This window comes from Helianthus annuus, chromosome 4 (assembly GCF_002127325.2).
Source record: "Helianthus annuus cultivar XRQ/B chromosome 4, HanXRQr2.0-SUNRISE, whole genome shotgun sequence".
Lineage (NCBI taxonomy): Eukaryota > Viridiplantae > Streptophyta > Magnoliopsida > Asterales > Asteraceae > Helianthus > Helianthus annuus.
Genome location: NC_035436.2, coordinates 39476292 through 39503280, shown reverse-complemented (window position 1 = coordinate 39503280; position 26989 = coordinate 39476292). Strand labels below are relative to the sequence as shown.

General features: G+C 38.5%; 2 protein-coding genes across 4 annotated transcripts; both read right to left on the bottom strand.

The window, feature by feature from the left end:
• Nucleotides 1–475: 475 nt before the first annotated feature.
• LOC110936376 lies at nt 476–7344 on the bottom strand. 3 transcript variants are annotated; one of them, XR_004891700.1, is made up of 4 exons: nt 6341–7344; nt 2299–5847; nt 1354–1509; nt 476–1267 (listed from the first exon to the last, which is right to left on the bottom strand). XR_004891700.1 is itself a non-coding variant. In XM_035989580.1 (2 exons), exons 1-2 carry the CDS (start codon nt 7280–7282, stop codon nt 4321–4323), a joined length of 2469 nt encoding a protein of 822 aa, XP_035845473.1. In that variant the 5' UTR covers nt 7283–7344; the 3' UTR covers nt 476–4320. The 3 variants fall into 3 exon arrangements, 1 of the variants encoding a protein (XP_035845473.1); XR_004891699.1 differs by having other exon boundaries at nt 1354–5847; XM_035989580.1 differs by having other exon boundaries at nt 476–5847.
• LOC118491473 (xanthotoxin 5-hydroxylase CYP82C4-like) lies at nt 3317–3907 on the bottom strand. Its single transcript, XM_035989285.1, has one exon. It carries the CDS (start codon nt 3905–3907, stop codon nt 3317–3319), a length of 591 nt encoding a protein of 196 aa, XP_035845178.1.
• Nucleotides 7345–26989: the final 19645 nt, after the last annotated feature.

The following is a 26989-nucleotide window of genomic DNA, read 5'->3' as shown; positions in this document are numbered from 1 at the left end:
GGCACAAACTATTCGGACATCTTCGCTGGCTATTTGGACACTTTTGGTGCCCTAGACGCCTCGTATAGGCATATACGAGGCGTCTAAGCACAGAATTTAAGGGGGTCTTCAGGGAATGTCAGGCACAAAGTTTAAGAAACCCTAGACGCCTCGTACAGGCCTATACGAGACGTCCAGGTGTTGGATGTTTTTTTTTTTTGTTGAAAGAAGGGGTGTTTTGGTAGGGTATTTTGATAGCTTTTGGAGGTGTTTTTTTAGTGAAAATTTTGTGTTTTTAAAAATGTTTTATTTTTTACACTATAAAAAATTTTACCATTTTTAAAATCGGCTCTTTAAATTCCGATTAAAATTTTATCTCGTTTAAATATTGTTTCCGTATTATATTCAAAACATATATTGTTTTCGTATTATATCAATTTAAGACAACATCATTAAGTAACCGAATAACTGAAAACAAACGTAAATATGACATATATAAGATAACTTTTGTACATCCATAACAAAAATATATAAGATAAGTTTGTACATCCATAACAAAAATAAAAGCTACCACTGGTCTATGCCTCATGCGAATCTGGATCTGGCTGCTGCTGCTAATGTGGTGCTCGAGGTGTTGTTAGCGGTATTGGGAGTAACCCCTATCTCTCTCGTCTATCCTGCTCAGCCCGAACCAACCAACCTATCAAATCGTTGAGCCTGTCAAGCTCGGCTCGTATCTCCGGATGTACTGTAGCTCCCGGACAATGACCTGGAATAACGTGACGTGGAAACTAAGCGCCCCGGGAGGTGGTGGTGGCTGTGGCATCGCTGGACTGTCTAAATTCATCGGAGGGTCCGGCACGAGCACTACAGCAGGATCTGAAGGAGGATAGACTAGATCGAACTGCTCTGGTAGGTCCTGCGCTATCCATAAGACGCCTGCGTGGTTTTTAAACCACACACCAATGACGTCGAACCTCTTAATCAGTCCCATCCCGCACAACGACTGAAAACCCATCCGCGTCGGCATGACGGGCGCCCGTAAAAGTGGGCCCTGTTCCTATATGAGGCTCAATGAACGGGCAATGACGGTCACCTATGCGCCGCCATACAAAAATCCGCGCTCCTGCCGGTGATGGGTGGAGGCGAAGTACTGGGCTAGACTGTGTGCTAGTGCGCACGGCGTCCTGTACAACAAACAATAAAAGAAAAAAATATCTATTGTCGTACACCACTCACGGCTGTAGCCGCACCTGTAATAGAAGTAGCAAGAATATGGTGGATATACCTGCAGATAGTGATAACGAAATACAGAAACAAAAATTAATAAACAATACACATAATCACAATAATTACTGTAATAAACATGTGTACCTGTACAATGGGTCACGAATAAATGAAGCCCTCCCCTTCGACTTGTCGTGCTCCTAAGTATCCACGGCCGTAATCACCTGCCAAAACCCTGAAAGAGTGGGTCTATCAACCACCACTAGCCCCCGTGTATAAAAGTCAGTCTCGATCTCCTCCTCCCTGTATAAACCGCAATGAACCACAAACTGTGTTAGCATCATCGAACGCCAAACGCTAGCAAGCATGAAAGAAACCTCAGGCAGAGGGGGAGGAGCATCTGGCTGTGCAGGCGGCTGCTCGCCTCGAGGAGGGTGAAATGTGAATGTCAATAGGAACTCGATCAACAACCCCCTGTAGCTCGGCGTGTGCGCTAACTCAAAAAGACAATGCCACGGCAAATCCACAAGTATAAACCGACGCACTCTAGGCGTCACACTAATATCATCTATCGCATCCCAGTCGATCGTTGCATGCGCTCCAATGTGCATCCTCCTAAGCTTCTGGCAATGACGGGAGGCGACGGTGTCGTCGATAAACTCTAGATACGGGTGACCCTACGGCGGAACCACCAGCGGTGGTCGCCTCCGTCGCGGACCCCTGTGTTACCCCCAGTATAGGTCTCATTCAGGGGTAAAATGGTAATTAAACATTCCAAAAAGATATTTCTGAAATGGTTAATTACCATTTTACCCCTGAATGTGGCCTGTACTGGGGCACTTCAGGGGTAAATGGTAATTTCCTAATTCCTTTTTTAATTATTCAAAAATAAAAAACACAAAAAGTTACCGCCCATCGTATATAACGCGTCTAGGTCTGTACGTGGCGTCCACTTTCGAAAATTACCTTTAAACCCCTGATTGAGGCCTATACTGGGGGTATCTCAGGGGTATAATGGTAATTAAATAAAAACTTTTCCAAATTCAAATTGTAAACAAATAAATGTTGCCACTCAACATAGAAGACACGTACAGATCCAGACGGGGCGTCCACTCTTTTTAAATTTCCCTTCTCCCAGTTGATCCGTTTCGCATCCCGGTGGTCCGTTTTTCGTCCCGGTGACCCGTAAAGCTTCCAGAAAGCCTCTTAAACTTCAGTAAACCTGCAAAACACAATTTTAATTAAAAGTAGGCTATTCGGAATTAAAACCCATGTAAAAACATAAAGTTATGCAATTACAAACACCGTTATTCGACCACGTATCACTTCTTGTGGATTCCGATCCTTTCTCCGGTCGAACCTCGATCTCGGTCATAAAAACACTGTCCTCAATCAACGACAAAGATTCATGTCAAAGCAGTCATGTTTCAAAGACATGAAGAAAATATTTGCCACACCTGTGATCTGAAAAACTGTTGTGCGACATTGATGGTTCTTTCGAGGGTCTGATGGGCGGCAGTGGTGGGTTCTTTCGAGGACATGCGTAACACCACCGACATACCACCGTGGCTCCGCCACCAAGGGTGGTGGCCGGTTATGTCTAGAGAGAGAGACATGAGAGAGAAAGGGATAAGGGTTTGTATTGTGTGGTTGTGAAAGTGAAAGGAAAAAGAAGACATGTTTTAAATATGCTTCTTAAATTACTAACATATCCTCTTGTGCAAGACACATGCCATACTGAAATTTTAAACCTAGTTAGTGCTAAAGGACGTACAACGTAATGAGTTTTCCAAATAAATGATTGTAACTGTAATTATTGAAGTTAACGCGCACTGTATTAACCAAACATGCATTGCATTATCCGCCAAGTCTAAAAAGACTTGTAAGACAATAAGACACGGCCAAATCAATCTTCTGGAACTTGCATCATTAGATGAAATGTACACTTTACAAAAAAATAAAATAAAATAAAATAAAATAAAATACAATAAAATAAAACAATACGATTTCGATCTCCATGAGTAGTTTTAAACAAATACCAAACGATATGATCAACAAGGCACAATATTTTACACCAAATTCAAGACTGGCTTTAAATATGTTCACATGCTCATACATCTATTCTTGCACGCAAACGTGGTGAAACGAGGACTTCAAGCGGAGTTGCCTTGCCGTTTGTCAATCCAGCACTCGCACTCATATCAATTGGTGCATCATTTGGAGACGACAGATCAAAGTTCTGCAGCAAAGTGGCTAAAACCATATGTAAAGTTTGACCGGCCAAATTAATTCCCGGACAACGCCTTCTTCCAGCTCCAAAAGGGATCAGCTCAAAATCCGTCCCCTTTACATCAATTTTCATATGGTTTGGAGATAGAAACCTCTCTGGTATAAAGTTGCTTGGGTCCGACCATATATTTGGATCACGCTGGAGCTTCCAAGTGTTGATCAGTAGCCAGGTGCCTTTTGGGACATGGTAGCCCGCTATAGAGCAATCTTTCGTAAAGGCTCGAGGTGGATTTAAGAATGTGGCTGGGTATAACCGAAAAGTTTCTTTTAATACAGCTTGGAGGTAGACCAAATTTTTTATATCTGACTCATTTACTTGTCTATCTTTTCCCACTTGCGTGTCTAGTTCTTCTTGAGCCTTTATGAGAGCATAGTGATTGTCTAAAAGTAACGAAAGCATCCATGTTAGCATGACAGATGTTGTATCTGTTGGAAGTCTGATGACCGAGTGGCAGCGGGAGTTGACGACAAGTTTGGATTATAAGAAGAATCCATATTGTCATAAACAAGAGAACCAAACTGAATGTGCATTATCGATTGAGAATAATGAATAACAGAAAGGAATTGGACAGTTCTTAGTGGAAAATAAGAATGTCTTGATGCCGGTTATGGTTCCCGGCAAAACATATTTATACATATCAGTTTTGGCGGTTAAGATAAGGCGGGTAACCTATTTGCAGTTATTTTGAAAAGAATTCCCGCTTATCTTCCGATCATTAGTAATCCTATCATTAACTAACTTAATAAGCTAATCTAAATATAAGTCTGACCATACGAATTAATTACATAACATAACATAGTTTAATATTTCTAACATAACCCCCCTTAAACTAGGTTATGTTTGATTGACCGATCCAGCACACTCTTGTTTGCTTCTTCCACAGCCCACCTTGCATAATCAAAATTGAAACGCTTTCTCCTCTTCCCTTTGTTCCAATCTTCATCGTCAATGCTTGTGAACAGCGCTGCTTGTCCCATTCCTGCAGTTTCTTGTGCAATTTCTTGTTGAACCCCTTCTGCATTGGTAGATACCCTCTGCTGACTTTCGGTAAGTCTGCCTTCTTCAACAACAACCTCTTTATCCTGCATTTTCCTCTGAAATTGATTGAAACTATAGTAATACTCCAAGATATCGAGATACATGGCATATGTTGTTCTCATGTAATCTCCGTCTTCGTAGTTAAAACCCATATCCTTCGCTATTGCAGGCCACATGTTTTCTGTTGTTACTGTTTTGTATCCCCCATCCGCGGCTACCAACAAGTATAGGCTTAATAGATTAACCTTTCTCTTATGCAAAGCAACTGGTGGAACCGGTCGACTCGTGATTTCCATATAGTTAAATAAAAACCATTTAACTAATTCTTCAAATTTTGAATCAAGCATATGTTTATACTTGATCACAAATTCACGATCATCTAATAAATTTATGAATGCAATGCAGTCATCAAATTCATTAAATTCCATGTTCTTGACAATCATCATACTCCAATCTGTTTCGTGTGAGGACAAATCCAGATCTTCGAAATATGAATTTAGATACCTTTCCTTAAACTCACTGTCGTGCACATTTTCTTCGATAATATTCTGTTTCTCGTGTAACCCTATTTCTTCTTCTCTTGTTAATCCACTTGTTTCGTTCATAGAGTTATCAACCGGGGTAGAGAACATCGGATAGATCTTACAAGTATCACCGTTTTTGTTAACGGTAAAACCTTGCATGGTTAATTGATCTATACTCAAAACGTTCCTATCTAATTCCGGTGAATAGAAAACACTTTGAATTCTCATAGTTTCATTTCCTGTTTTGATTTCAACCGAACCAACCCCACGTGTGAATAAGAAATTATTTTCCCCGGTTTGTGTATCAACCCCGATTATGTGTTTAATTCGTTTAAACACGTTTAAATTTCCGGCAATATGGTGTTTAAATACAGAACTAACGTACCAAATATCGCTCCATAGCCCGCCTTCGGTACCCACTACAATCATCTCTTGATGATTACTGAAATCTCCTCTTTGATTCTGTATACCCGCATTCACCGCTTGCCGGATTAACTGTGTCGCTTCATCTGTTTCTTTCTTATTACACTTGTAAATTTGATGCCCCGGTTGGTGACAGTAAAAACATGTCTTTATTCGCTGAAATCGCTTATTATTGTTCTTCATTTCATCTGTGCAGTGTTGACAAGGCAACATAGTGGACGTCGGTTTCAGATCAGTCATCGGCATCTTCCCTTTCGTTGCTCTGATACCACTTTGTTGGAAGTCTGATGACCGAGTGGCAGCGGGAGTTGACGACAAGTTTGGATTATAAGAAGAATCCATATTGTCATAAACAAGAGAACCAAACTGAATGTGCATTATCGATTGAGAATAATGAATAACAGAAAGGAATTGGACAGTTCTTAGTGGAAAATAAGAATGTCTTGATGCCGGTTATGGTTCCCGGCAAAACATATTTATACATATCAGTTTTGGCGGTTAAGATAAGGCGGGTAACCTATTTGCAGTTATTTTGAAAAGAATTCCCGCTTATCTTCCGATCATTAGTAATCCTATCATTAACTAACTTAATAAGCTAATCTAAATATAAGTCTGACCATACGAATTAATTACATAACATAACATAGTTTAATATTTCTAACAGTATCCGAGCCACCCGCGATAAGGGTCTGAAAACAAGGTAGTTAGAAGACACATGCATATGAAAAATTATATTTGATCAAGACAGTTGAGTTTTGATTCGGTCAAGCCAAACCACTAACTATAAAATGCCTAAACAAAATCAGGACAACAACAGTGTAAAAGATCTTGATTCTCAAAGATTTCTAGAGCGACGTACCTCACACGTGCCTTTAATGACTGTATCAGCATTGTAACCCGCTAAGTCATCGTCTTCTAGTACTTGGATCATCACATCCATGAAGTCGTTCACCTCTCCCGCATTGTCAGAAGATCTTTTCTGGCGATGCTCTTCTAACCATTTCCCAATCATGGAATCTAGGTCCCTTGCAACTTGTTTCGTTGCCTTTTTATATCCGCCCAAATCCAACCGATCCAAAAAAGGAAGAGCGTCAGCCACAAAAAAATGTCCGAAGTAGTGAAACCACTCCCTTATGATTTCACGACAATTTATCATTTCTTCCTCATCTATTTCACCATCACCTCCGGTGTACCGCTTTCCAGCAACCACTTTGAGCATCGTATTCATATTCAATTCCCCAAACCATTTCTTCATTTCCACCAACACTTTCCCTTGCTCGTCTCTCTTCTCCCTCCAAAGCTCATGGATGTTGATAATAGCTCTTTCTAGTTCAATCTCTCCAACATGCCTAAGCTTCTGGAGCCGAGTATTAGAAAGCAACTCTTGGGAGATGATTTTACGTATTCCAACCCAATAGGGACCATAAGGAGTGAATGAAAAAGAAGCACCGTTTCGTCCCAAAATATTTGCAGCCACATAATTCGGGCGGTCGGAAACAATCTGATCATGGGTAGTAAAGATGTCCTTAACTATCTCCCAATTACTCACCACCAAGACCTTGCGTACACCAAGCCGGACGGTAAAGATGGGTCCATATCGGTCAGCCAAGGATGCCAAGGTTACATGGGGAAGATTAGGACCATTAAAAACTTTGTAGTGGCCTATTATAGGCCATGCACCACTTGCTTCAGGTGGGGTAGTAATGGTTTTGTACAAGAATGATAAGTAGTAGATGACTAGAATTATGAAACAAGTTGCAAGAACTAGTGTGTAATTTTCTTGCAGATGGAAAAGATCCATGAGACAACTATTGGTTTGTTGGTATATATTGAAAGATTGCAAAATGGTGCTTAATTGACAAATTGCCACTGTGAGCTCATTTAACTTGCTGCTTAGTAAGCTTATATAGTATTAAATTGATAAGACAGCTATGATGTCGATCAGAATGTTTAAATTAAGTGGGTGGGGTACCGTTAGGTTATACTTAGCTCTCAAATACTCAAATGTCAAAACTATTTCGTGTGTTGGTTTCTGAAACAGGAATTAAAAGAAGTTCGCTGTAAAAAAAAAAAAAAAAAAAAAAAAAAAAAAAAAAAAAAAAAAACATAGAATTTGTATTCACATAACTTATCTGAAATATGTATTTGTGTTAATTATTTTCTAAAGAAAACGTGCAAGAAGATTCCAAGGTTCTTCACCACTTTAAGTTGTTTTAAGATAAAGAAATAGATTAATTTTCAACTCAAAATTCGAAATCCAGAAGGATAACTACATGAAAAGTCCACAAACGAAATCTATGATGATGTATTGACGAAGCTGCTGGTGAATAAAATAATATGAATGATTGATAATTTTGAAAGTGTACAACGTGATGGTTATAAAAATAAACTTTCTATGTGGTGGAGGCGCTAAGCCTGCCCACGTCGACATTTGCGCCCGACACTCCACTACAGAAGGGACGCCAAATAAAGGTGCCAGCGGGACGCATGTCTTGCGTATCTCATGCGTGTCGGGACTCGATGTGTTTACTATATTTATTGTTAACGCTAGGGGGTATGGGGTTCGTCCCCACGCCTGTCGAGCTCCGGCGACGCCGGCACACCAACCCGCCCCCTCCGTCCCCGTCCTCTCCGTCGTCATCTAGACGATCTCGACGATCCAATCTGGTGGGCCCCTTTGTTTGTGTTTGGTTTGAATTCCAAAATTAATCTTAGTGATTTGTACATTAGGCATTACTACTTGTATAACGGAGGACCATCCTCCATACCCTTTAGTTTTGTGGGATGAACCATCCTTGGGAGGATTATGATGTGACGCCTACGTGGCGGATCATCGTCCCTTAGAGGACCATCACCATACCCTCTAGCCTAACTAATCTTCCTATACTAATAAATGAAATTTTTTTTTATGGATATGTGTCACTTCCTAGTGATTTCTCACCTTATTTTCCTATTTATCTATCATATTAAACTAGGTTAGAATCTCGTGTATTACACGGGTTGAATAAATATAATTTTATATACCAAATAATATAATATATATATATATATATATATATATATATATATATATATATATATATATATATATATATATATATATATATATATATCTTTAAAAATCTTATTTATTACACGGGTTGAATAAGTGTAATTTTATATATATATCAAATAATAAAACAATATATATTTAAAAATCTCGTTTATTAAATGGGTTGAATAAATCTAACTTTATATATTAAATAATAAAAAATATTGTAATTTTAAGAACCCCGTGTATTGTACGGGTTGAGTAAATTTAATTTTATATATTAGATAATCAAAAAAGTTACATTTTAAGAATCTCATGTGTTATACGGGCTGAGCACATATAATTTTATATATTAAACAATAAAAAGTTATATCTTTATAAACTCTATTTATTATATGGATTGAATAAATCTAATTTTATATACTACATAATAAAAAAGGTATATTTTTAAAAACCCCGTGTATTACACGAGTTGAGTAAATGTAATTTTGTATAGTAAAAAATAAAAGTGCTATATCTTTAGAAAACCCGTTTATCACACAGGTTGAATGAATCTAACAAAGATTTATATACTAAAAAAAAACTAACGGATATATTCAATATACGATGGGTGGGGTGATTGCGGTGATGGTTCTTATAAATGTCACGTAAACATAGTAATTACCGTATTTGAGTTGAGAGTTGAACACGAAAATAAAAGTATAGAACCAATAAACATTGATTAATACTTTTGTTTACCCCTTATAAACATTTTTGAAAAAGGTTCTACCCTTAACTACTTTACTTTAATAAAATAAATAAATCATTTACATATTCTAAAAGTGTTAGAATTTTGGACTGAAATGGTTAATGAAAATGCTTATTGGGACTCAGGTCGTTAAACTTTTTGCTTTTGAACTCAAGTGGTTAAAACCCTCAAAGCACATGGACTCAAAAAGTAATTTTCCCTATTTTAAAATATTAGATTATCTCCTATACGAGTTGTTTAAATTTATATTAAATTTAATTATATTAAATTTAATTTTATAATTAGCTTCTAATTGATAATAATTATCTATAAAAAATAGATGGCTTAAATGAATGACACGTGTCCTTCTATTGGTTTCTTTTATTATATAGTATAGATATATATATTTAAAAACCTCTTTTATTGCACGGCTTGATTAAATATAATTTTACGTATTAAATAACAAAAAGTTATATCTATAAGAATCATATTATACGGGTTGAATAATATAATTTTATATACCAAATAAAAAAGTTATATCTTTAAAACCGCTTATTTTACACCAGCTGAATAAATGTAATATTGTTTACCAAATAATAAAATAATACGTCTTTAAGAAACCTCATTTATTACACTGGTTGAATAAATGTAATTATATATACCAAATAATAAAAAAGTTACATCTTGAAAAATATGTGTATTATACGGGTTGAATAAATGTAATTTTCTTTACTAAATAATATAAAATATATATCCATCAAAAACCCTCGTGTATTGTACGAATTGAATAAATATAATTTTATATATCAAATAATAAAAAGTTATATCTTAAAAAACCTCATCTATTACACGGGTCGAATAAATGTAATTTTGTATAGTAGATAATAAAAAAAGTATATCTATAAAAAACACGTGTATTAGACGAGTTTAATAAATCTAATTTTATATACTGATAATAAAAAAGTCATATCTTTTAATATACTAATAGATGATACTCGATACGCGATGGATATAGTGATTGTGAAGATGGTTCTTGAAAAGAAGATATGTTATTCAAGAAGGAAATCAACATCTATTTGAGTGATAAAATGTTGGTACCAATTCCGACAAATTGATTTATAAATTATGTAATAAAATTGAAATAATATTTTTTTAGTAATGAAAATAAAAATATTTCATATATTAATACAAAATTTGGTTTTCGTGATAAATAATTTGTTTTATTTAAAAATATCTTAAATTAACAATTTAAATTTTAGAATAGTACTTTATTAGAAAAATAGAAGAATGGTATTAAAATTTTAAAGTAGGATAAAATTCAATATTAGCTCATTATTCATTTATCTATTTAATTAGTATAAGATAAGTTTGAAAGTCAGGAGAAAAAATCATAAAATAAATGTTTACAATGAATGATAGGTGTTACACATTAATGTTTTATTATATAGTGTAGTATAAATATATATTTTTATTGATATAAATAGATTATTATATTGTAGTAAAATTTGTTAACAAAGTCTCAATAAATTTAATCCTTTATTTAAAACTTGTAAATGTAGAAATGATAAATAATATTAGTTAATTTTATTTTAAGTTTCGTAAAATCTATTTGATACCAAACTAAACAAAACGTTCAAATATATAGTTAATATCAAGAGTAAATTACGATTTTGGCCTCTGTGGTGATATCACTTTTACCCTTTTAGCGAAAAAACGTATCTTTTAACATCTGAGCTCACAATGTGTTTTTCTCTAACCCTTTTGGCTTTTTTCTAACCCTTTTGGCCCCTACCAAAAGGGTTAGAAAAAAGACGTTGAGGGCTCAGATGTTAAAAAATTCACTTTTGGGTTAAAAGGGTAAAACTGATAGAACCACAAGGGCCAAAATCGTAATTTACTCTAATATCAAATTAGATAACTAAGTTTGAATTTGAATTAAATAGATAAATATAAAAGTAATAATTAAACTAAATAATATTTAGTAGGAGGATTATCTCTAATTAATTAGAAGAGATTAAACTAAAATTATAATTATCCATAAGATATTGCCTAATATGATGACAAGTGTTCTTAAAGTGGTTTCTTTTATTATATTTATATGTATAGATAATAATAATAATAATAATAATAATAATAATAATAATAATAATAATAATAATAATAATAATAATAATAATAAACAAAAATATTAGATAAGAATACACATTTGTTTTTATTATAATCATATTAAATAATAATAATAATATATAATAATGATGATAATAATAATAATAATAATAATAATAATAATAATAATAATAATAATAATAATTTTACACAAAATATTAGATAAGAATATATACTTTCATTTTTATTATGATCATATTAAATAATAATAATAATAATAATTTTAAACAAAAAATTCGTTAAAAATACATATTTAACAAAGTAAAATGTTATAATAAGTAAATAGTACACTAAAGTTCATTTCTAAAAGATAAATCTTGACAACTGTATGTGTTAACATATGATATTATATTTTATTAAACACGTGCAATATACGAGTTTTTTTTAAGAGATATCTTTTTTTTATAATTTATTATATAAAATTACATTTATGCAAAATAAAAACAAAAAAATGGTATAATAAGTAAAGTACATCATATCAATGTTCATTTTTAAAAGATAAATTTTGATGACTGTTTGTATTAACATGTGACATTATTTTTAGTATATATAATTATATTTATGCAACCCGTGTAATACACCGGGTTTTAACCTAGCAATTAATGTACAAACAAGTTATTTAGCTCTAGAACCTCACCATTTTTCTTATTTTTTTTATTACTTACCTTGTTTCATTTCACATTCTCACGACACAATCAAACCACCCTTACACACGTGGCACCTACGTGACAACATTTTTTACCATCTTTCACTCCACCACTAACACTACTCATTAGGGGATAGGTGTCACACCCCCAAAATACCACCTAGGGAATGTCCCTGTTAGGCGTGTGATGTCACACCCCCAAATACCACCTAAGGAACGTCCCTGCTAGGTGTGTGACGATCCAACAACAAGCCACTAATTACATGGAACCCATACAAGTTTATAAATAAAATCCTCAAATATTAATGAAAACACCATCATCAGTTTAAATGAAAACCAACATGTTGAGCGGAAGCATTAACAAAACCATGGTTTAAATATTCTCAAAACAAATGTACGAAAATCAATGAACCAATATGTATATCCAATCAGTGCGACCCATGACCACTCCAGCTACTTCAGACAGCAAGTTCCAAATCCAAGTAATCTAACGACCTGTGAGCATGCAACAAGTGTATCAGACAACGCTGGTGAGTTCATAGTTTTACGAAAACGTTAATTACCAAGTGATTAGTTAATCCCCTGAATTTAATTCCGAAAGTAATGTTGAAAACAATGTTGATAATACCCCAATACAAGACGGCTTCTGATTATTTTGCCCTTTCTGCAATGCTCCAATGTTATCCAAACAACAACATACGGCCCAATTCAGTATTTATCCCATAAATCATGTATGCAGCCCACTAATAAAAATAACTCAATTCATTTGTGTGACATTAACCAGTGAGTGGTCCATGTTCACTTTGTGGCTACCCATGAGTGTGACCCAATGAAAGAGGTGTGTGTGTGTCCGCTTCATCTTTGCAAATAAAAATTCAACAACAAACTCTATGCTTTCCTAAACCCTAATGACCGACAGTATCCAAGTCGATTGCATAACCCTTTCATATTATATGAGTCCTCACATAAGCAAGATCACGGATAATTACCTCTAATAGTTTTCTAAAGCAACATCACAGTTTGTCATCATAAACTATAGCAAATAATTTTAGAGTTATTGTTTACCATTACTACTTAACGTGTTCCTAGATCACTTATTGATGTCATCGTTCCGTCAATCATACAAAAATCATGCTTGATCACAATTAATTCTGCGCTGCTAAGTATTAATCAGATTATTATCCTAATAACACTTTGATAACAATGTGAAACCTAACATATCAAATCATTCATCCCATGATCCGCAATTAATATTCATGTGCTCATGTAACCTAGTAATCTATATTCTTGAATTATAAAAACACCCACTAACCTGATGATAAGCTACAAGTACACAATAGCCGAGGAGGGTGGGGGTCTCGATATAGGGGCTGCCGTCAAAGATGGAGAATTAGGTTTGCTATAGTTTATTATACTTGTGTGCCATGCAATTATATAAAGAACACACACACAAAACCGTATGTGTGTGTGCGCTCAAACCAAAGAACCGACCCACTAACATCTCTTTCACATTATAATTTATTGAATCAGTATATCGGATCTTTATTTAAATCGAATTGACCAAGCACAATTATGATTTAAGATCTTGACACCCTAACACACGTCTAACAGCATGTTATAACACTAACTCATGGATTTCCCTTTTCATAAGCCCTAACATATTGATCACCCCTTATCCATGTATCATTGATTAATACTAGCATGTTATGATAAATCTGTTTATGTTGTAACAAGCATCCATAACACTTAATCAACCAGGAATCGTACTTGTTCACATATAATCAAAACAATCACAATATTAAACAAGCATAAGGTAATACTAACCAAAAGAATCTGGGGAATATGGTGATGGTGATCACGACTGGGAAGGGTTTCCTGCCGCACGTTGTTTGAGGGAAGTATGGTTGAAATAGGTGTTGTGTTATCAAGTTACGTAGTTATGTATATGTATAAATAATCTAAGTTTAATAGCCGCCCCCCAAACCATGTTCCACTTGGGCTCTATCCGGCCCAAACAAGATGCTGATCCAGTTACACGTGCTCGGGTTTGGGGCGATTACATGGTAGCCGAAGTGGGCCCAAGCCCACCTAATTGGGTTGTCATAATTGTAGGTGGATAGTTGTCACATTTGGCCGATTTTAAACTAACTAGATTCTATTAGGCTACGAGGGCTTAGGGTGCGGCTCACTCGAACAAGTAACATTATGGTGTGGCCCAAAACGATTGCAGCCCAAAAACATAATTGCACAGTTACAAAATCATACGAGCACAGAACGTAAAACACTTGAAATAGAAATAACGAGGAGTTAAGATCACGAGGTTTAAACGTTACAAACTTTGAAAGTTCGGGTTGTCACATCATCCCCAACTTGAAAGAAATTTCGTCCCGAAATTTAACTGGTAAGCACAGAGAGGTGAAGTGATGAATCAAGATTGTTGCGAATTTTCCTCAGGTGCCACATCATCCCCAACTTGAAAGGAATTTCGCCCCGAAATTCATCGGTTGCATCAGATTCAGAGTAATCGACTGGAAAAAGTTGAGGATACTTGAGCTTCATCTGATCCTCACGCTCCCGCGTGAACTCCGGTCCACGACTTGAGTTCCACGAACACTCACGATTGAAATTCGACTGTGTTAACAGTGGGTTTCTCAACAAGGGAATCACAAGTGTTGCGTCGAACAGACGCTTCTTTATCTAATTCGTCAGGTAACTCGAGTTTGTAGGTTACGCTACCGATTCTTCCAGACTGTTGAATGGTCCATCGTGACGTCAGTTAAGCTTGCCATGCTTTCCAAGCATTCCACACCCTCCCAGGGTGAACCAAGGGTGTTGTGTATTTCCTGACATAATTCATGCATCGAACAATTTTAGAGGTAACAAGAGTTGGCACCTCGTGCTTGAAAGCCGCCTCTCTCAGAGGAACATTCACAACGGTGAAGACTTGTCAGTTTTCATGATTGCAAGAAAGTGTGTTGGTAACGTGTGTCCATCAATGATCATCCAGGGGATAATGTTTCCGTTTTGAGTTGTAAGTAGACTAGTGACCAAATCCATGGCAGTTTGTTCTCATTTCCATATATGTGTTTCTGATTGCTAATATCCCACCTTGACTTCGTTCTGATGCGTGGCTATGTGGGCCTCCAGGCCCGGTCATCCGTACATGGTCTTCAGGTTCCAATACGTCCTATCGAAACTCAGATGATTAGGGTATCGAGATCCGTGTGCTTCGCTTGCACTAGCTCCCTAATGTTGCTGTATAGTGAGGTCCATATTCGTTCCACGAGGTGGCCAATATCGCTCGACCTGCCAAAGGTTGCTTCCCCATGCCCCGCATGGGTCTATCATGAAAACTCTCTTCCTTCAGTTCTTCAATTTGAACAGGACGAGTCTGATCAGGTATGTTAAAGTCGATAGCGAGCTGCAAAGCTCGGGCACGTCCGGGTTTCGCGATCGTATTCATTCAGAAGTTCCATCCTGCGATGCCATCAATTGTTTAGCTCTCCTGAAACAAGGGTACACCGGAGGCCCTTTTGATCGGTCTAAGTGGTGCATTTGGTACCGTCCAAGTAATGCCTCCAATTTAAATCCAAGGATTACGGCTTCCACCGTAGGTCATGAATTGAGCAGTTCTTCCTGTAAGTCCACCACGTGGGTCATCTCCTTCTCATGTTGCGTCGATGTGTAACTGGGACTCTGATTCGGACCATCATGGTATACCGTCAGATCATTGGTACCCTCGGATAGAAGTGATGCTCAATGCGTTGCAGGGTTGAGTTTCAAAAGCTGAAAAGACGTTCTCCTGTTTTATCTCCCCTGAATTCACAGCTCCCCGCTGTGCTAAGGAGGTTGAAGTTGCGCCATCTTCGAAAATCCCTTGATGAATATGCGATAGTATCCAACGAACCCAAGGGATTGCTGTATCTCAGAAGAAATCTGAAATTGCATAAGATCAGTCTGAAATTCCACCTGACGAGGTGGAGGTAAACCAGGTAACTCTTCAGAAAACATGTCAGAAAATTCATGAACAACCGGAAGATCCTCGATCTTCCTTTCCTCAGGTTGCGAATTGGTGACGAGAACTGGAATAGCAGGGTGCCCCTTTCGTAGTCACTTCTGGGCTCTCATGGCTGAGATGATGTCAACCATGACACCATTACGATGACCTTGGACTGATAAGGATTCCCCCGGGGAAGAGGGATACACACGATTTTCTCTTTTCAGAGAAATTCCGCTTGATGCATAGATAACCAAATCCATGTCAACGACCACGTCAAAACTTACAAGAGTATCGGGAAGTAGGTCAATGTCGAACACTTGACCCATGAGATTAAGTTTACAATCAAAGAGAACATGAGAAGCTTCTATCGATTTACGGTCAGTTAATTCTACTACATGCATACTTACAAGAGGGGTGGGAGTCAGTCCTAACTGATGACTGAACCCCAAAGACACATATCTACAATCGGAAATAGAGTTGAATAAAACAGAAACAAAAAGATCATTCAAAGAAGACGTACCGGTCTCAACATTGCTCTTCATTGCGAGTTTCCCCAGCGCCAATAGTAAATACTCTTCCACTTGCCCCGTTCCCACCATGGTTCCCATTGCTGTTATTCCCAGTATTGTTGTTGCCAGCATTCTGATTAAGCTGAGGGCAATCCCTCTTAAAATGACCCTCTTCACCACACTGAAAGCACCCCTTTTGATTTCCCCGATTCTGTTGGGGCTGCTGTCTCTCCTGTTGCTGCGGCGGCTTTAGGAGCCAGACCCTACAATCTCTAGCCATATGGCCCACCTTGTTGCACCTATGACATACTCGGGTGCATGGCCCGCGATGGTGGAACATACACTTATCACACTTTGGTAGCTTTCCCGCGTAAGAACCCTGATTTGAATTGTTGCTCTGATTCTGATTCACAGAAGACGACTGGCCGAAACTACGGTGGATGCTGTTGTCGGCCCTTTTCTGAGAGTGGCTGGCACTGGTTTCTTTGTCAGTATCATTCCATTTGCGCTTGTTATCACTGGCAGGTATGGTAGCTGTAGCAGTCGAGGTAGTGGCAGAAACACGTGGTGGCAGGTTGCCACGTTCGACCTCTTGGTCAGTAATCTTATGTGCCAAACGGACGACACGGGGCAGATTGTCTAAGTTTGCAGCAGTAATGTACCCCTTAACAGCTGGTGCTAAGCCCTTGAGATACAACTCAATTAGCCTATGTGGGGGTCAAGACATGTTAGGGCACAAAGTTGCTAAATCATTAGACCTCCTAGTGTATGCTTCAGTCTCAGATCCCTCCATTTTCAGGTTATAGTACTCGTTCTCCAGTTTCTGAACCTCATCACGAGGACAATACTCCTCCCTCATTAACTCCTTGAAATCATCCCAAGTAGTGGCATTCGCCATCTCAATACCCAACATCTGAACCTGGGGTCAGGGCACCATCCTCGAGTGTGCCCGTAGCATACTTCACTCTGTCCCCAGCAGGACAGTTACACATTGCAAATACCGATTCTGCCTTCTCGAACCATCGCAGGAGTCCTACAGCCCCTTCGGTCCCACTGAAGGTCTGTGGCTTACAATCCATGAACATCTTGTACGTACATGCAGGTGGAGCAGGTAAATTGTTTTGGTTCGCAGGTTGACCTAAAACGTAAGAACGTACAACACACAGGTAAGATTCGAGTATATGACACAAGGATAGAAAGTAATTGGCACATAACGTACCAGCCTGGTGAGCCGCTAGGGCTTCAGCTACACGAGTGTTGATCAAGTTGGTTAATTCGGCCTGCGTCATAGCAATGTGGCCGCGTCCATGGCCTCGTCCGCTCATATTTCTATAGAAGAAGAGGAAGGATTTAAAATGTAAGTTCGAGTAGGAATCAAGTATTGCTACGACCTCTATAGACTACTGAGTTCTAATCATAACACCAATTAGCCGAGCGGAACCCTTTTCACACTCGTTAAGTCTCACTGGGACTCACATGCACCTCACGTTATTATTATGTGTGCACCCATAATAATAAGGCGATTTGCATGCTTATCTCAGTGCCTCTTAACTTGTGCTAAAAGGTTCCCCACATTCAAATAACAAACGAAAGGTTTTACAGGATCAAGAATCACAATAATCGAAGGGTAGTGTCACACTAACAGTTCACATAACAGGGGTTGGTAACATAAGGGCTCATACTGTTGTGCCAAGTGTGCATTCATGTGCAATATCATACATAAGTGTACACTAGATATACTATGCAATAGTAAATGAGAAACGAACCTTGCAGTCTGGAGCTGAGTGTCATGGTCGATTTCGGTACTGTTCGGTTATAGTCTGGTTTTATAAAAAAAACGTTTTAAAACCAAGTTCACTATAACCAGTGGCTCTGATACCAAACTGTCACACCCCCAAATACCACCTAGGGAACGTCCCTGCTAGGTGTGTGACGATCCAACAACAAGCCACTAATTGTAGGACCGGTTTTGACTCCGAAACGATTGCGAAACGAACATATAACGTGCGGAATCTGTACACGAACGTGACCTTACACACGTGATGTAATATAAACGTGATTCTATATAAAATCTGAAATCGTACAATACCTTGAATCACTTTCTCTCTCTAGATTCTCTCTCTAGATCTAGAAAGCTCTCAATGACAAATGTGACAAAAGTTGTAAACTAAACATAAAGCTCCCTATTTATAGCCTAAGGCATTTAATGAGATTTCTCATTATTACAATTATGCCATCTTGCCTTTTGTCTAGTTATCACTAATATAACAACTCATTTTCTTCTGTTTCTCGCTACGGCTCGGATTGACGAAGGCTATAGACATGAATGTACTAACAGACTCCCCCTTGGATATTGCCGCAGTCAATCTCGTAGCGTCTTGTCTTTCTCTCTTTGAGTCTTCTTGAAACTTTAACACGTCTTCATCAACGTAGACTCTCTTTTGATTGAACAGAATCCCCGTGGATCTGTTTTCAGCTTCAGCTTCCCCTTTCGGTAAACTCTTCAGGCTCCCCCTTTTGTCAAGCTTCCGTGCTTTGGGATCGACACCTGGCTTTCCAGTTACAAGCTCTTTTCAAGAATGATACCTGTCTTCTTGCACGCTTCCCTTTGCGTTGAGCTCGTCTTCAGACTACCCCTTAAACTCGGCTTTCGGGATCGTAGTCTGGTATAACATCTGCAACACTCAAACCTTTATAAGTAACAATGTTTTTAAAAACCATTAACCAGAAACTGTAATCTGGCACTATACAACTCTCTAAATCACTCCCCCTATCAACAAACTTTACAGATTTGACAGTGTTAAAGAATCCAACTCCCTCACAGTTTATCATCCAAGTCCAAACTAATGACTTTGGAGATATCACAAACTGTTTTTGAAATTTTTGATTTTAATTCAAGTATCAAATTAATGAACTTTTTTTATTTTTAGAAACACAATCAGCTTACTTAGATTTTGAAACTCAGCATGTCAGACATCGGTTGTCGAAAATAACACAGAAATCAAAATCTTTTTGTATTTTCTGAAAATATAAAGCAGTAAAGAAATATATACAAACATATTTACAAATAATATTTTTTGTTTGAGTATGCGACAGAGGATCATATCAGTTTTGACAAGTCACAAGTACCGTTGAGCTTAGTTACACATTAAGAATTAAACAATTCACTTAGATTGTCGATATACTGATCCACTTAAATTTTCATACAAATTTCAACTGATTCAGGAAACGAATTAGATGTTTTAAGAAACTTAACTCAATCATGTGTCCCACCTCTTGAATATACTCCAGTATCCAGAATCTCAATATTCAGTCTTACAGGTAATTATACTACAATGATATCTGTACATAAATTAGGTATGCGAGGACTGAGGGATCTCAGGTCGATACTTCCGTATGCGCAGAGAGATATCAATTTCGACTTTTCAGTATGTCCCCTTTAGTGGATCTTTTAGTTACAACAGCAGCGACTATCAATTTTATTGTTTCATCTACATGCTGAGGGTTTATGCTATGTTTCAAGCATTTGGTGAAAGTATTATCCAAGGACTAGTGTCACACCCCGATTTCCACGTGTCTCACCGGTGGGCCCGGTGGGGGATTACCGTGACGATGTTGGCAACAATATAGTCAAACCACACAATTATATAATGCACAGCGGAAGCTTAAGATAAATATATAAACTTCAACCTCTGGTTGTAATATCAAATGTATTACAGAAGTCGAATGTATCCACAGCGGATCAAAATATTAAAATGTTGTTCATTCAGATACGGCATCGAGTTTGCGAGACTATTCGTGATGCTTAGGCAGCTAATACCAGCCAATTTCGTCTAGTACCTGCACTTAATCTTTTTGGGGAAAATACGTCAGTTTACACTGGTAAATACATTCAACTGACACATTTGAAAATGTTTATTAAAAATTGATTTGAATGCACAAGGCACAAACTCTTTTATAACTTGGGAAAATTATAATAAAATCTTGTGAACGTTTTACATGTTCTTTTATGCGTTCAGTAGCCCGGGTCGTGCCGGGTTAAAGATTTATAGACACACCACGTTTGCGTAAAACCGTAGTATAAAAACCAATGGCTACGTCTTTTAATTTAATGTCGACACTATATACCGGGTGTACGCCTACACCGGGATGTCGATGGTCGTGGCCATTTCGTAAAATGATGCCAAGGATATCCGGGACAACGGTCATTAAACCCCCCAAAGGCTTTTAAGCAACAAAACTGTTTAAATGAGCCGATCATATTATTTAAATAACCACCTAAGCGATGGATGAATATAATGCTCAATCAAGCGGTATTAATATACCGTAACCCAAGCCCATATAGGGGAAATAAGTTAAAGTATTTACCTTTGCAAGTATATTTCCTTAATTTGGATTAAATCACCGATAGCTTTTACTGGGGCTCCTAATCTGGAACGAAGGTTTTAATTAACCTCTTAGAATCCTAACGAGTCGTTATAATGGCCGTAGCCTAGACCGGTTGGTTCCGATATATATAGATATGGTTTAATCGCGCGAAAAGGCGAAAACCGAGAATGGAGTGTGATTCTGTCCCAACAAGTTCAGAGACTTGTTTTATATGGGTTAATGGTTCACACTCTGGATTTTGGGGTTCAAATGATATAATTTGACCCGTATCGGCTAATTTATGAAAACTAGTTTCATAAGCCGAACCGTGCGCGCAATAGGCGAAACGGTTAACCATGAGAGTCGTACGCTTATTTCCTAAGTCAATATGCCTTAAATGGGTTGTGGTATCAGTAGGATACCTTCCGTGACGCCCGTAATGAGTTTAAGTTATTATTATGCCCCGTAGGGGCTTTTCGGTCATTTTAAAGACTTTAAAAAGGGCTTTTCGAGTTCTACAGGAAATCTGAGTTTCCCGAACAGCTTATAAAGCTTAAAATACTTTATTTATTATTTAAAACCAGTAGCAACTGGAATCGGGTCAAAAGACCTTGTAGAACTCATGTTTTGGCCGAAAAGGGCATATTCGGTATTTACCGAACCGTAGCCATAACCGCAGGTTATGAGCGAGGTAAAAATTATTAAAAACCTTTAAAATTCCCAAAATATTATTTTAATACAGTGGGTAAAAGTTTTGGTGACGAAATCTTGGTTTAGATAGGTGTTATGCTAATTCCGCCGTTAATTACTAAAGTTTACCTTAAATGCGCCATTTAGCATAACTCTCATTCTAGACCTCGGATTGACGTGAAACTTTAAGGACATGCTTATAATTTAATAAGCAAGGTTCTGGTCCGTTCACGTGTCCGAAATACTCGTTTTTATTTCAAAAGGCCGTTACGGTCAACTTTTAGGCGAATGACGGAAATGCGCAAAAGACACGGATAACTCATGAACCGATCACAGAGGTTTATACCAACATGTGACCTGGTCCTAAGAGAGTCCTAAGGTATATTTATACCTCACTAAAACGGGTCAGAACTGAAGTCAAAGCAAAAGTCAAACTTTTGCGACATTCGGCTCCGAACTGGTTCAATATAGCAAATGGTCGATTCAAACGAGCGCAAACAAGTTTATATACTTATTATCATGTTTTATAAGTGTCAAAACAGGTTTCATAACATATACATTACAGATTATGCATAAATCGCTAAAATAGCTTTCTGTTGACTTTTTAACCGCACGTTTGACTCGATATTTGACATAGTTAGAGTGGTGATCAGGGGGAACCTTTTTAGAGGTTTATTACCCACATAATTACCTACTCAAAACTACTTTTGATCCGTCATAAGACTGAACCATTTGCAAGTTATTGTAATGACAACCGTTAGTTACGACGGTTGTGTTTATAGGCTAAAACTATGGAAATGTATGACCAAAATGGTTGTGAACGACTTACAGAAGTGTGTTCTTGCTTATGGAACAGAAGAGAATGCTAGGGAGCTCTTGGAATGATCAGATGGAAGTGTTTGAGTTGTGTGAATGTTGTAACCTCAACATTGCTATTTATAGTGCTCAAAGGACCTCAAGATCATCACAACTCAGCCTACATTTGATCATGGATCATGGGCAGGTGTCCCTAAGGTGTATGGGTTGAGTAAAGGGCACCCATGCCTCATTGATTGATGTTTGGTCGTTCAAATGCTCCAAAAGGCAAGTAGTTACAACTTTCTGCATCTGGGCGTCTAATGCGGCCCGCATGGGAGTTCCATGCGTTTCTAATGCGGGCCGCCTGGGATTTAAATATCAGGCGAGTAAGAGAGGAGGCTCGCGGCCCGCCTCAACTTAACCACAAATGCAATGCGGGTCGCGTGGGGCCTGTTTTTCAGATTTTTAAAATCTTTTGAAATGATTACGAAATCCTGGTAATTAATAACGAAATCTTTCGTAATGATTTACCTGACCTTTCGGGTTTGAAGGGGTAACTTTGCGGTTTGGCCCTCGGTTATTTACCGATAGGGGCCTCGTGTTATTTACCCGCATTATAAAGTCCCCGGTTAGTTTATTAATTATTTGGAAAGCCTTAACTTTCACTGTTGACGCTTTTAACCCTTCTCATACGAATTTGAGTATAACTCTTTCGTTTTAAGACGGAACTTCGCGGAATTTATACAGTATATTCTAGTGAGCGTATAATACTGTTACGAAGCCTTGGGAACGTTAAAGGGTCACTCAGAGGTAATATTAAACATGTTGACACAGTTAACCCCTGTAGCTCGTAATCTCTCACTTTCTTCCGCGTTTCGCTTCCGTACGATCTATGATTTATTCGTTTGAAGGTATAAGCGTTATTTAGGGTTACTATACAGTATATATACCCTTGTTGACATTTATAACCCTCGAATTTATATACTTTCAAGGTTTGTCAAAATTAGTCCTTTATTTAATATCAATGCCACGTGTAAACAAATGACACGTGTTAACACATCATTGGACGCAAAAATTCGAGGTGTTACATCCTCACCCCCTTAAAATAAATCTCGACCCGAGATTTACTCAAATAAATAGGGGTACTTTTCTTTCATTGTAGCTTCGACTTCCCACGTATATTCAGGACCTCTACGAGCATCCCATTTGACTTTTACAATCGGTACGTGCTTTCTGCGAAGCTTCTTCACCTGTCGATCTTCAATCGACAAAGGTTTTTCTATAAATTTTAAGCTCTCATCTATATGCACATCTGTATGCGGAATCACCAACGATTCATCGGCGAAGCACTTCTTGAGATTGCAGATGTGGAACACGTTGTGAATTCCATTGAGCTCTTCAGACAAGTTCAACTTATAGGCGACTGACCCGACTCGTTCAATGACCTCAAAAGGTCCTATGTATCTCGGACTCAGTTTGCCTTTCCTGCCGAAACGCATCACTCCCTTCCAGGGTGACACCTTAAGTAATACCTTTTCACCCACTTCGAAGTGAAAATCCTTACGCTTTGGATCAGCGTAGCTCTTCTGCCTATCGCGGGCAGCCTTGAGACGTTCCCGGATCTGGACAATCTTGTCCGTTGTCTGGAAAACAATCTCTGGTCCCGATAATTGGACCTCTCCTACTTCCGCCCAACAAACAGGCGATCTACATTTCCTACCATATAATGCCTCAAAAGGCGCAGCCTTAATGCTGGTGTGGTAGCTATTATTGTAGGAGAATTCGATCAGGGGTAGGTTCTTATCCCAGTTACCACCTAAATCGATCGCACATGCACGAAGCATGTCTTCAAGCGTTTGTATAGTACGCTCACTTTGACCGTCCGTCTGTGGATGGTAAGCCGTACTAAAGTTTAAACGCGTGCCCAAAGATTGCTGGAAACTCTTCCAGAAGTGAGACGTGTATCTAGTATCCCTGTCGGAGATAATAGACACAGGTATGCCGTGTAAGGCTACAATCTTATCAACATAAAGTTGGGCTAACATATCGGAGCTATACGTCTCCTTGATGGGTAGAAAATGAGTTGATTTAGTCAGCCTATCGACTATGACCCATATTGTATCGTTTCCTTTCCTGGTTTTGGGTAACTTGGTTATGAAGTCCATAGTTACGCATTCCCACTTCCACTCGGGAAGTTCAGGCTGTTGTAGCAAGCCAGACGGCTTTTGGTGCTCGGCTTTGACTTGAGCACAAGTCAAACACCTTGCTACATGGGCGGCTACAGACTTTTTCAAGCCTATCCACCAATAATTTGCCTTTAAGTCCTGGTACATTTTGTCTGCATCCGGATGGACTGAGTATTTGGAACTATGGGCTTCCTGGAGAACAACATCTCGTAGTCCTCCATAAATCGGAACCCATATACGTCCGTTCAGTCTAAGGATTCCATCCTTGCTAAGAGTCAACTGCTCCTCAGTTACTCCTAGCTTTTCATTAGGGTAATTAGCTTCCAACACAACCTCTCGCTGTGCAGCTAATATCCTTTCAATTAGATTGTTCTTGACTTCAATGCTCTTGGCATTGATTCGAATGGGTTTTACCCTTTCCTTTCTGCTCAAGGCATCAGCGACTACATTCGCCTTGCCGGGATGGTACCTGATCTCGCAGTCATAATCATTCAGGGTTTCCATCCAACGGCGCTGTCTCATGTTCAACTCTTTCTGGTTGAACAGGTGCTGGAGGCTTTTGTGATCAGAATAAATCACAAATTTAATACCATAAAGGTAGTGCCTCCACAACTTCAGTGCAAATACAACGGCACCCAACTCCAAATCATGGGTGGTGTGATTCTTTTCATGCACCTTTAATTGCCTTGAAGTATAGGCAATCACCTTGCCCTTCTGCATAAGCACACACCCCATGCCCGTGTGTGATGCATCGCAGTAAACTACGAATTCATCAGTCCCTTCCGGCAATGTCAACACAGGTGCGTTGCTTAGCTTTTGCTTCAGTATTTCGAAGGAATCTTGTTGCTTTGGGCCCCAAATGTACTTTTCTTTCTTCTTGGTCAAGGAAGTCAAGGGCGCAGCAATCCTCGAAAAATTTTCAATAAACCTCCGGTAGTATCCTGCTAACCCCAGGAAACTACGGATTTCGGTAGGCGTCTTTGGCTCTTGCCAGTTCATGACTGCCTCTACCTTAGCGGGATCCACTTGGATACCACGCTCACTTACAACGTGACCTAGAAACTGAACCTCTCTTAGCCAGAATTCACATTTCGAGAATTTGGCGTAGAGTTTCTCACGCTGTAGTAATTCGAGAATGCAACGGAGGTGTTTCTCGTGGTCAGCTTGGTTCTTGGAATATATAAGGATATCGTCGATGAAGACTATGACAAATTTGTCCAAATACGGCTTGCAGACGCGATTCATGAGATCCATGAACGCAGCCGGTGCATTTGTGAGCCCAAAAGGCATCACTAGGAACTCGTAATGACCATAGCGAGTCCTAAATGCTGTCTTATGTACATCTTCATCTCTGACCCTTAGCTGATGATAACCCGACCTCAAGTCGATCTTGGAGAAGTAGCTTGCTCCTTGCAGCTGATCGAATAGATCATCGATCCTTGGCAAAGGATATCTGTTCTTTATGGTAACTTTATTTAGCTCTCGGTAGTCGATGCACAACCGCATCGATCCGTCCTTCTTCTTTACAAATAGGACTGGTGCTCCCCAGGGAGATGAACTGGGTCTGATAAAACCTTTCGCCAGCAGTTCATCCAACTGGGTCCTCAGTTCTTTCATTTCCGTCGGAGCTAATCTGTAAGGTGCTCTTGCTATCGGAGCTGCTCCAGGAATGATGTCAATTCTGAACTCCACTTGTCTATCTGGCGGCAAACCAGGTAGTTCTTCGGGAAAAACTTCGGGATATTCAGAAATGACAGGAAGATCCTCGATCTTCGGCTTAGGTTCTTCTATTATCACCTGAGCCATCTAAATTACACAGCCTCTGTTCAAACACCTTGAAGCTTTCAGCATAGATACGTCTTCGGGCAATCCGTATTGCGTATCTCCTCGAATGGTAAGAGATTCACCACTCGGAGTCTTTAATACTATATGCCTTTTGCCGCAAATGATTTGGGCCTGATTATGGGATAACCAGTCCATGCCTAGCACAATGTCAAAACCCGCTAATTTGAAGGGAAGTAGAGATAAAGGAAAAGAATGGTTCCTAATGGACATTTCACATCCTTCTAGAACAGTTGAGACGGTTTCTATCGCGCCGTCTGCTAGCTCTACTTCGTATTTCGCATCAAGGGTTTTGATTGGCATATTTAGTAGTTGGCAAAATTTCTGGTCTACAAAGGATTTATCTGCGCCAGAATCGAATATTACTCTTGCAAATATATTATTTACGAGAAAAGTACCTGTAAGCACGTTGTCGTTCTGGACCGCTTCCTTTGCATCCATGCGAAAAACTCTCGCATTTGACTTCTTTGTTTCTTCCGCCTTCTTGGCATACTTAGGGCAGTTACTCTTGATATGCCCCTTTTCATTACAACCATAGCAGGTTG